This window comes from Leptodactylus fuscus, chromosome 9 (assembly GCF_031893055.1).
Source record: "Leptodactylus fuscus isolate aLepFus1 chromosome 9, aLepFus1.hap2, whole genome shotgun sequence".
Taxonomy (NCBI): Eukaryota; Metazoa; Chordata; class Amphibia; order Anura; family Leptodactylidae; genus Leptodactylus; species Leptodactylus fuscus.
Window position 1 is genome coordinate 90,050,655 of NC_134273.1, and position 12,525 is coordinate 90,063,179.

The 12,525-nt window shown below is 48.8% G+C and overlaps 1 protein-coding gene across 1 annotated transcript; it reads left to right on the forward strand.

The window, feature by feature from the left end:
• The first annotated feature begins 1,629 nt into the window (after positions 1–1,629).
• On the forward strand, positions 1,630–12,037 carry RRP9 (ribosomal RNA processing 9, U3 small nucleolar RNA binding protein). The gene is made up of 15 exons (XM_075287293.1): positions 1,630–1,723; positions 5,790–5,866; positions 5,953–6,062; positions 6,144–6,205; positions 6,297–6,338; positions 6,662–6,788; positions 8,074–8,198; positions 8,285–8,377; positions 8,464–8,564; positions 8,657–8,791; positions 10,619–10,681; positions 10,828–10,973; positions 11,069–11,148; positions 11,683–11,756; positions 11,851–12,037. Exons 1-15 carry the CDS (start codon positions 1,664–1,666, stop codon positions 11,939–11,941), a joined length of 1,386 nt encoding a protein of 461 aa, XP_075143394.1. The 5' UTR covers positions 1,630–1,663; the 3' UTR covers positions 11,942–12,037.
• Positions 12,038–12,525: the final 488 nt, after the last annotated feature.

The window sequence follows — 12,525 nt, forward strand, 5'->3', positions numbered from 1 at the left end:
TCACTGTACACTCCCCGTATACTCCCTGTATACTCACTGTACACTCCCCGTATACTCACTGTACACTCCCCGTATACTCACTGTACACTCCCCGTATACTCCCCACATACTCACTGTATACTCCCCGTATACTCACTATATACTCCCTGTATAGTCCCCGTATACTCACTGTACACTCCCTGTATACTCCCCGTATACTCACTGTATACTCCCCACATACTCACTGTATACTCCCCACATACTCACTGTATAGTCCCCGTATACTCACTGTATAGTCCCCGTATACTCACTGTACACTCCCCGTATACTCACTGTACACTCCCCGTATACTCACTGTATAGTCCCAGTATACTCACTGTATACTCCCCGTATACTCACTGTACACTCCCCGTATACTCACTGTACACTCCCCGTATACTCACCACATACTCACTGTATACTCCCCGTATACTCACTGTATAGTCCCCGTATACTCACTGTACACTCCCCGTATACTCACTGTACACTCCCCGTATACTCACTGTATAGTCCCAGTATACTCACTGTATACTCCCCGTATACTCACTGTATACTCCCCGTATACTCACTGTATAGTCCCCGTATACTCACTGTACACTCCCCGTATACTCACTGTACACTCCCCGTATACTCACTGTATAGTCCCAGTATACTCACTGTATACTCCCCGTATACTCACTGTACACTCCCCGTATACTCACTGTACACTCCCCGTATACTCACCACATACTCACTGTATACTCCCCGTATACTCACTGTATAGTCCCCGTATACTCACTGTACACTCCCCGTATACTCACTGTACACTCCCCGTATACTCACTGTATAGTCCCAGTATACTCACTGTATACTCCCCGTATACTCACTGTACACTCCCCGTATACTCACTGTACACTCCCCGTATACTCACTGTATAGTCCCAGTATACTCACTGTACACTCCCCGTATACTCACTGTATAGTCCCAGTATACTCACTGTATACTCCCCGTATACTCACTGTATACTCCCCATATACTCACCTGAGGCCTCCGCGCTCTGATTATTTTGTCACACTCGTCAGCCACGTTACCGCGGCCGCTCAGACCCATGTGAGTGACTACAGCGCTGTGCTTGGTCTGCTGATCTGTGAGGGTCCCCGGGGTCCCCCACATCTCAGTATACAAGGCCTGGAATATCCCTTTAAGCCACGCCCACATGTCAATGACGTGTGAGAAAGCAATTCTGGGTCTCAGCCCCACCCACTGCACTACACAGGGCCACTGATGGACCAATAGCAGGTCAGGACACAGTATCACACGTGATAGGCTTAGAGGTGACGTCATCTGGGGCACTTGTCACCTCCTGGGATTATTTGGAGCAGTCCAACAGCTACAGACCCCAGGGCATGGTGGGAAATGTAGTTTTTTCCATTATGGGCGGGGCTATTAATATGTCTCCGCCCATCTTATGCTACAGCCAATCAAAATGCAGAGGCCTAGGTCACATGACTGCATGTCCCAACCAATAGAAGCACGGAGCTGAGTGACGTCATCTATGGGAGGTTCGAGGTCGGTTGCATCTGTGGGCTTCTAGCCAATGGGTGTAGAGTGGGCGTAACCGGAAAAAGTTTCTACAGCTCACACGTGCGTCCGGCAGCGACTGAAGATGTCCGGCCTGTTTATCAAGAAGAGACCGGAGAACACCGGGAAGAAGCGGCGGGGGGAGGTGAGTACCGGAGGGGGAGGGAGGGGCCACTGCAGCCACAGCAGGTAACGGGGGGTTATAGAACTACAAGTACCAGCAAGCCTGGAGCCCCACGTGATCTCCATATGTAAGAGCAGTATGTGCAGTTATAGGGGGCACCATCCAGTATACCGATACCCCAATACCCCCACACCTGTATACTGATACCCCTGTCACTGCAGGAAATAAATGGGTCCCTGGAGGGGGAGAAGACAGAGCGGTGTACAAGTAATCTAATACAATAGAGAGTGTCAGGAGGAACTGAGGAGAAGTGTGTCCAAACCCAATGTAATACATGGAATTACTGCACGTACCTAGCATAGTCCTGTATTATACTCCAGAGCTGCGCTCACTATTCTGCTGGTACAGTCACTGTGTACATACATTACATTACTTATCCTGTATTATACTCCAGAGCTGCGCTCACTATTCCGCTGGTGCAGTCACTGTGTACATACATTACTTATCCTGTATTATACTCCAGAGCTGCGCTCACTATTCTGCTGGTGCAGTCACTGTGTACATACATTACATTACTTATCCTGTATTATACTCCAGAGCTGCGCTCACTATTCCGCTGGTACAGTCACTGTGTACATACATTACATTACTTATCCTGTATTATACCCCAGAGCTGTGCTCACTATTCTGCTGGTACAGTCACTGTGTACATACATTACATTACTTATCCTGTATTATACTCCAGAGCTGCGCTCACTATTCTGCTGGTGCAGTCACTGTGTACATACATTACATTACTTATCCTGTATTATACTCCAGAGCTGCGCTCACTATTCCGCTGGTACAGTCACTGTGTACATACATTACATTACTTATCCTGTATTATACTCCAGAGCTGCGCTCACTATTCCGCTGGTACAGTCACTGTGTACATACATTACATTACTTATCCTGTATTATACTCCAGAGCTGCGCTCACTATTCTGCTGGTGCAGTCACTGTGTACATACATTACATTACTTATCCTGTATTATACTCCAGAGCTGCGCTCACTATTCCGCTGGTACAGTCACTGTGTACATACATTACATTACTTATCCTGTATTATACTCCAGAGCTGCGCTCACTATTCTGCTGGTACAGTCACTGTGTACATACATTACTTATCCTGTATTATACTCCAGAGCTGCGCTCACTATTCTGCTGGTCACTGTGTACATACATTACTTATCCTGTATTATACCCCAGAGCTGCGCTCACTATTCTGCTGGTGCAGTCACTGTGTACATACATTACATTACTTATCATGTATTATACTCCAGAGCTGCGCTCACTATTTTGCTGGTGCAGTCACTGTGTACATACATTACATTACTTATCCTGTATTATACTCCAGAGCTGCGCTCACTATTCTGCTGGTGCAGTCACTGTGTACATACATTACATTACTTATCCTGTATTATACTCCAGAGCTGCGCTCACTATTCCGCTGGTACAGTCACTGTGTACATACATTACATTACTTATCCTGTATTATACTCCAGAGCTGCGCTCACTATTCCGCTGGTGCAGTCACTGTGTACATACATTACTTATCCTGTATTATACTCCAGAGCTGCGCTCACTATTCTGCTGGTGCAGTCACTGTGTACATACATTACATTACTTATCCTGTATTATACTCCAGAGCTGCGCTCACTATTCCGCTGGTACAGTCACTGTGTACATACATTACATTACTTATCCTGTATTATACCCCAGAGCTGTGCTCACTATTCTGCTGGTACAGTCACTGTGTACATACATTACATTACTTATCCTGTATTATACTCCAGAGCTGCGCTCACTATTCTGCTGGTGCAGTCACTGTGTACATACATTACATTACTTATCCTGTATTATACTCCAGAGCTGCGCTCACTATTCCGCTGGTACAGTCACTGTGTACATACATTACATTACTTATCCTGTATTATACTCCAGAGCTGCGCTCACTATTCCGCTGGTACAGTCACTGTGTACATACATTACATTACTTATCCTGTATTATACTCCAGAGCTGCGCTCACTATTCTGCTGGTGCAGTCACTGTGTACATACATTACATTACTTATCCTGTATTATACTCCAGAGCTGCGCTCACTATTCCGCTGGTACAGTCACTGTGTACATACATTACATTACTTATCCTGTATTATACTCCAGAGCTGCGCTCACTATTCTGCTGGTACAGTCACTGTGTACATACATTACTTATCCTGTATTATACTCCAGAGCTGCGCTCACTATTCTGCTGGTCACTGTGTACATACATTACTTATCCTGTATTATACCCCAGAGCTGCGCTCACTATTCTGCTGGTGCAGTCACTGTGTACATACATTACATTACTTATCATGTATTATACTCCAGAGCTGCGCTCACTATTTTGCTGGTGCAGTCACTGTGTACATACATTACATTACTTATCCTGTATTATACTCCAGAGCTGCGCTCACTATTCTGCTGGTGCAGTCACTGTGTACATACATTACATTACTTATCCTGTATTATACTCCAGAGCTGCGCTCACTATTCCGCTGGTACAGTCACTGTGTACATACATTACATTACTTATCCTGTATTATACTCCAGAGCTGCGCTCACTATTCTGCTGGTACAGTCACTGTGTACATACATTACTTATCCTGTATTATACTCCAGAGCTGCGCTCACTATTCTGCTGGTCACTGTGTACATACATTACTTATCCTGTATTATACCCCAGAGCTGCGCTCACTATTCTGCTGGTGCAGTCACTGTGTACATACATTACATTACTTATCATGTATTATACTCCAGAGCTGCGCTCACTATTTTGCTGGTGCAGTCACTGTGTACATACATTACATTACTTATCCTGTATTATACTCCAGAGCTGCGCTCACTATTCTGCTGGTGCAGTCACTGTGTACATACATTACATTACTTATCATGTATTATACTCCAGAGCTGCGCTCACTATTTTGCTGGTGCAGTCACTGTGTACATACATTACATTACTTATCCTGTATTATACTCCAGAGCTGCGCTCACTATTCTGCTGGTGCAGTCACTGTGTACATACATTACATTACTTATCCTGTATTATACCCCAGAGCTGCGCTCACTATTCTGCTGGTACAGTCACTGTGTACATACATTACATTACTTATCCTGTATTATACTCCAGAGCTGCGCTCACTATTCTGCTGGTGCAGTCACTGTGTACATACATTACATTACTTATCCTGTATTATACCCCAGAGCTGCGCTCACTATTCTGCCGGTACAGTCACTGTGTACATACATTACATTACTTATCCTGTATTATACTCCAGAGCTGTGCTCACTATTCTGCTGGTGCAGTCACTGTGTACATACATTACATTACTTATCCTGTATTATACTCCAGAGCTGCGCTCACTATTCTGCCGGTACAGTCACTGTGTACATACATTACATTACTTATCCTGTATTATACTCCAGAGCTGCGCTCACTATTCTGCTGGTACAGTCACTGTGTACATACATTACATTACTTATCCTGTATTATACTCCAGAGCTGCGCTCACTATTCTGCTGGTGCAGTCACTGTGTACATACATTACATTACTTATCCTGTATTATACTCCAGAGCTGCGCTCACTATTCTGCTGGTGCAGTCACTGTGTACATACATTACATTACTTATCCTGTATTATACTCCAGAGCTGCGCTCACTATTCTGCTGGTACAGTCACTGTGTACATACATTACATTACTTATCCTGTATTATACCCCAGAGCTGCGCTCACTATTCTGCTGGTACAGTCACTGTGTACATACATTACATTACTTATCCTGTATTATACTCCAGAGCTGCGCTCACTATTCTGCTGGTACAGTCACTGTGTACATACATTACATTACTTATCCTGTATTATACTCCAGAGCTGCGCTCACTATTCTGTTATTGGTCACCCTGTGTCCCCGCCTTCTGCCTTGGCTTTCCTGCTCTTCGCTCCTGGTTGGCTGTCCATGTGACTCCTCCCCCTTTTTCTCGTCCTCTGATTGGTGATTATTTCAGGTGAAGGATGCTGGCGCCAAAAAGAAGAAGATGGTGAATCTGAGGGAGGAGATTGAGAGTGACTCGGACACAGAAGTGTGAGTACCCGCTGCCCCGTCTCTCCTTCCTCCCTGCTGGTCCTTGTGGTTCTTCTCTGTGATATTTCTCTCTTCCTTGCCCGCAGTGCGCCGACTTGTAGGAAGAAAGAGCACGAGGAGGAGGAGCTGGAGGAGACGGCGCAGGAGAAGAAGCTGCGATTGGCTAAGGAGTACCTGCAGCAGTTACAGGAGCAAGGTGAGGGGGCGCTGCAGGTCGGGGGGGGGGGTCCGTGTCACCCTGCACCCATGTGTCACTATTTGTCTTTTGCCCCCTCAGAGGAGGATCGATTGGAGGACGAGGGCGAGGACGTCATTGCCCATAGACTGCAGGAGAATGTGGTACGGGGGTGTTGGGGTGAGGAGGGGGTTCAGGGGTCGCTTCTTATCGCTGGGGGATTTGTTAATCACAACGTTTCTCTTTTCTCCACAGCTGGAACAACGAGGGAAACTCCAGCGCCCCCTGGCCAAAGAGGTGACTGTCATTCCTGCACCTGTGATGTCATCAGTGTCCGCCGGCTGCAGGAGTGTAGGCATTGTGCTTGCTCGGAGGTTGCCATGATTGTTGCAAGCCAGTGCATAGATAAGTTTGTTGCTGTTGTCATGGCAACCTCAGCGCAAGCACAATACCTACATGACTGCAGAGGTGGGACTAGTAATAAATCACTAGCGTTGGGATCCGCCCACTTCACCCATAGCTCCTCCCACTTTGCGTGGCGTCTTCCCCGCTGACGTGTCAGAATTAGATGATAATCCTCACAGTTTATATTTGTCCCTTCTTAACTCTTTCCTCTTCAGTTACTTCCACCGGAACCTGCAGAGATTCGTCTGTTACGGGGCCACCAGGGCCCGGTCACCTGCCTGGTCATCACGCCGGACGATCAGCACGTCTTCTCTGGATCCAAAGACTGCTCCATTATCAAATGTAAGAAGCGGATCTGACTGTATGAAGGCAGACATGGCTGACCAGTCCCCTAGTGTATCTCCATCCCCCAGTGCAGACCATTGCAGCTGATCAGTATGGGTTCCGGGTGTCGCACCCTGACGGGTCAGATACCGCTGGCCTGTCCTGTCAGTATAAAACAGCTTTGCTGGGGTCGGAAACCAACCCTTTAATCGCAGGTGCAGGTACAGAGCTCCGGTCTTGGCGAGTCTGTCCGTCTCGTGCTTATTCCAGACTCCGAGCAGAGACCCTGACTCTGAGCAGAGACCCTGACTCTGAGCAGAGACCCTGACTCTGAGCAGAGACCCTGACTCCGAGCAGAGACCCTGACTCCGAGCAGAGACCCTGACTCCGAGCAGAGACCCTGACTCCGAGCAGAGACCCTGACTCCGAGCAGAGACCCTGACTCCGAGCAGAGACCCTGACTCCGAGCAGAGACCCTGACTCCGAGCAGAGACCCTGACTCCGAGCAGAGACCCTGACTCCGAGCAGAGACCCTGACTCCGAGCAGAGACCCTGACTCCGAGCAGAGACCCTGACTCCGAGCAGAGACCCTGACTCCGAGCAGAGACCCTGACTCCGAGCAGAGACCCTGACTCCGAGCAGAGACCCTGACTCCGAGCAGAGACCCTGACTCCGAGCAGAGACCCTGACTCCGAGCAGAGACCCTGACTCCGAGCAGAGACCCTGACTCCGAGCAGAGACCCTGACTCCGAGCAGAGACCCTGACTCCGAGCAGAGACCCTGACTCCGAGCAGAGACCCTGACTCCGAGCAGAGACCCTGACTCCGAGCAGAGACCCTGACTCCGAGCAGAGACCCTGACTCCGAGCAGCATCGCCCCCTATAGCGCTGTAGTCACTATGGGGTTAATGTCTCATTGTGTAGCCATGGTGTCCGTACAGGACAGTAGTCGTCGTCCAGTCCTGGGAATATGGCGGACGACCTAACGGCCATTAACTGCCAGCAGAGTTGTGATTGCAGCTCTGGGGTACGTAACGTCCAGTGTTTCCTCTTCACGTACGTTCTTGGGGATTAGACATGTTTGTCCCGGCCTGCTGTCCTCTCCACTGACTCCATGGTCTTGGGGCGCCATTTCCGGCCCCCCAGTCCTGCTCTGGTGTCTCTTGGGTCAGCGACTGTTCATACATGGCCGCGGCTCCCCTGAGATCAGTGACTGGGTTCGGGGCTCGGACACTGCGATTGGTCAGGAGTAATAGGTGACATTGGAGGGTTGTGATCTCACCGGAACGTCTCGTCTCCTGTAGGGTCCATATCGGATGGAAAGAAGGTCCACAAAATCCCCGGAGGCCGAAAAGGCTGCGAGGACCGTCACGTAGGACACACGGCCCACATCCTGTGCATGGCGCTGTCCTCTGATGGGAAATACCTGGTATGTAACGGGGGAGCGCGGTGTATGAGCGGTGCGGGGTCGGGGGGTCCTCAGGTTGTGACCTTCATGTCCTTATTATCCTCCAGGCGTCAGGAGATCGGAACAAACTAATCTTCATCTGGAACGCAGAGACCTGTCAGAACCTCCATAAGTTCCAGGGACATCGGGACGCCGTGTCTGTAAGTCATCGTCTTCTCCTTAGCTCCGTTCCTTGAGGATTCTCTTGGCTTCGGCTCATCTCTTAACCCTTCGTATCCCTCCACAGGGTCTGTCCTTCCAGAAGGGAACTTACCAGCTGTTCAGTGCGTCACACGACCGATCCGTCAAGGTCTGGAACGTTGCAGAGAACGCCTACATAGAGACCCTGTGAGTCCGCGCTGTAACGTGGTGCATGTGACTGCGCTCTGCACGTCCTCGTGGTGTCGTATACGGTGACATTTATTTTATTTATTTTCTAGGTTTGGTCACCAGGATTGTATCACCGGCATAGACAGTCTGAGCCGAGAACGTTGCGTCACATCTGGGGGACGGGACGGGACAGTGCGGGTGTGGAAGATTGCAGAGGAGTCGCAGCTTGTGTTCAGTGGCCATGAGTGAGTACAGCTGTGTACATGGAGATGGGCTGGGACTTGTAGTTCCCCTGTGTGTGTACTGAAGCCCAGAATGCTTTAGCTTAGTAGTTCCTTTCTGTTCGGCCATTGCTGGGACTTGTAGTTCTCCTGTGTGTGTACTGAAGCCCAGAATGCTTTAGCTTAGTAGTTCCCTTCTGTTCGGCCATTGCTGGGACTTGTAGTTCTCCTGTGTGTGTACTGAAGCCCAGAATGCTTTAGCTTAGTAGTTCCTTTCTGTTCGGCCATTGCTGGGACTTGTAGTTCCCCTGTGTGTGTACTGAAGCCCAGAATGCTGTAGCTTAGTAGTTCCCTTCTGTTCGGCCATTGCTGGGACTTGTAGTTCTCCTGTGTGTGTACTGAAGCCCAGAATGCTTTAGCTTAGTAGTTCCCTTCTGTTCGGCCATGCTGGGACTTGTAGTTCTCCTGTGTGTGTACTGAAGCCCAGAATGCTTTAGCTTAGTAGTTCCTTTCTGTTCGGCCATTGCTGGGACTTGTAGTTCCCCTGTGTGTGTACTGAAGCCCAGAATGCTTTAGCTTAGTAGTTCCCTTCTGTTCGGCCATTGCTGGGACTTGTAGTTCTCCTGTGTGTGTACTGAAGCCCAGAATGCTTTAGCTTAGTAGTTCCCTTCTGTTCGGCCATGCTGGGACTTGTAGTTCCCCTGTGTGCGTACTGAAGCCCAGAATGCTTTAGCTTAGTAGTTCCTTTCTGTTCGGCCATTGCTGGGACTTGTAGTTCCCCTGTGTGTGTACTGAAGCCCAGAATGCTTTAGCTTAGTAGTTCCCTTCTGTTCGGCCATTGCTGGGACTTGTAGTTCCCCTGTGTGTGTACTGAAGCCCAGAATGCTTTAGCTTAGTAGTTCCCTTCTGTTCGGCCATTGCTGGGACTTGTAGTTCTCCTGTGTGTGTACTGAAGCCCAGAATGCTTTAGCTTAGTAGTTCCCTTCTGTTCGGCCATTGCTGGGACTTGTAGTTCTCCTGTGTGTGTACTGAAGCCCAGAATGCTTTAGCTTAGTAGTTCCTTTCTGTTCGGCCATTGCTGGGACTTGTAGTTCCCCTGTGTGTGTACTGAAGCCCAGAATGCTTTAGCTTAGTAGTTCCCTTCTGTTCGGCCATTGCTGGGACTTGTAGTTCCCCTGTGTGCGTACTGAAGCCCAGAATGCTTTAGCTTAGTAGTTCCCTTCTGGTCGGCCATTGCTGGGACTTGTAGTTCCCCTGTGTGTGTACTGAAGCCCAGAATGCTTTAGCTTAGTAGTTCCCTTCTGGTCGGCCATTGCTGGGACTTGTAGTTCCCCTGTGTGTGTACTGAAGCCCAGAATGCTGTAGCTCAGTAGTTCCCTTCTGTTCGGCCATTGCTGGGACTTGTAGTTCTCCTGTGTGTGTACTGAAGCCCAGAATGCTTTAGCTTAGTAGTTCCCTTCTGTTCGGCCATTGCTGGGACTTGTAGTTCCCCTGTGTGTGTACTGAAGCCCAGAATGCTTTAGCTTAGTAGTTCCCTTCTGTTCGGCCATTGCTGGGACTTGTAGTTCCCCTGTGTGCGTACTGAAGCCCAGAATGCTTTAGCTTAGTAGTTCCCTTCTGGTCGGCCATGCTGGGACTTGTAGTTGGACAGTGGAGACTGCGGAGCTAAAGCATTTTGGCTTCTTGTACTCCCTATGGCTCTCCCGTTGTCTGGACTGGCTGGGAGTTGTAGTTCCACCCTAGGATACCACTTCATGGCTCATGGATTGTCGGTGGGCTTCTGCGGGATATAACAGTAGGCCTCTATGTAGATATTGAGATTATTTACGTTCCTTGGTTTTGTTCTTCCAGGGGATCCATAGACTGCATTCGCCTTATAAATGAGGAGCACATGGTGTCCGGAGCGGATGACGGGTGAGTTTGTACACGGAGGTTGGGGCGACAACTGGGTTCCTATTCAGAATGAGTATATTGGAGGCCCCAGAACCTCGTATTGATGGCTTGTCCTTGCTGCAGTATATGGCGGTACGCTGACCCTTCTGTCCTTGCGGTTCTCACAGGTCTCTGGCTCTATGGAACGTCTCTAAGAAAAAACCTCTGGCACGGATGAAGTGCGCCCATGGCAGCCACGGAGAAGCCGGCCTGGACCAGCCATACTGGGTGTCTGCCGTGGCTGCAGCCCTGAATAGTGATGTGGTGGCATCTGGTAGGACATTTGTGTGTTTTTCGGGTCACACATCACATTTGTCAGGTATTGATGTTCCTCTCGATCACATAATATACTGTCTCTGTATTCTCTAGGGTCACATGATGGTAACGTGCGGATATGGAAATGTGCAGAGGCCTTCCGGGGTTTGCAGCCGCTCTACACCATTCCCCTGGTAAGTGGCTTGTTTTTGAGGTTTTTGCATCCCCCCCTTCCCCCCCATTGTCTCGGGCTACCCTTTACTGATGTCTTTGCTACGCTTGGGTTAGACTCCTCCTACAATTAGGAAAGCTTAGTGGGTCCAGGCTAAGAGTCCGATGTTAAAGGAAACATACAACTTTATTATCCTGCACCAAAAGTGGTTGTCAGACATCAGAAATACTTTCATTGAATAGGACTGAGCTGCAGTACCACTTACGTCCTGTGGACCGGTGTGACACTGCTTCTGGAAGAAAGACTTCCTGGGATACTTCTTCCAAGGTTGTCACTTCTGTTTGGGTTTAGCTGTAGGCCTCAGGAAGGTTTTGTTATCAGTAATAAGTTTGTTTGCCCGCATCCTCCACCAAATGAAGCCGCTTTGTGATGGCTGTTGCCTATTGTAGAGGAGTTGCTGCTTTGTCCTTCCTGTCCAGGACAAGTCTTTGAAAGCAGATTTTTGAGATTAGATTCCTCCGTGTTCTTATCCACATACATTCTGTGTCTTCCTCAGGTCGGCTTTGTGAACAGTTTACAGTTTTCCAGCTCGGCCGATTTCCTGGTCGCTGGAGTTGGACAAGAACACAGGTGAGACCCGACCCCTCTGTTAATAGCGGGCGCTGTATTGACGCTGTTGCATTCATCTTCACTATTAATTGTTTGATTTCTCACTCTCTTTAAGACTTGGTCGCTGGTGGAGATTAAAACCGGCCAAGAACGGACTGTACATCATTCCCTTTAAGAGGAAGCAGCCGCCCACCGAAGGTTCCTGAGTTCTCCGCCATCTTTACTCCAGTTCTGGTGTTATCGACACGTTCTGTGACTTGTTTTCTGTTATATATTGAGATTTTATTGTATAAATCTTCCGAACCCCATAAAAGTTGACGTTTCCTGCTGTTACCTGCAGAATCTGAAGACGTGAGGATCTTCTTAATGTAGGACTCCAATATGGCCACTTCCAAGGGTCTTCTCGCCCTGAATTTCTGTAGCGGTTGTTCAGTGACTGTGATTCTGAGTTCTTCCTCTTGTCGAGGTGTCATCGTGTCCAATGGTCACGTGGGATCACTTTCTGAGAAGAGTAAATGTAGCCCAGTATCCTAATCCTGGGCAACCCCTTTTGAGGCTGGCCATGTTGGAGTCACGTCCCCTGTCTCTATAGCAGCGGCCATATTGGAGACATATCTTTGTTAGTCTCTGTTCTGTGGTGGACAACAACCACCTCCCCTCCAGAGAGCAGAGGGGCCGTGTACAGAGCTTTATCTGTATATATGGTGTTACCTCCAGCGGTACAACAGAGCAGTCAAGAACTCTCTCGGGCTATGTTCACATCCGGGCTGGATGTCTGTTTGCCGTTGAT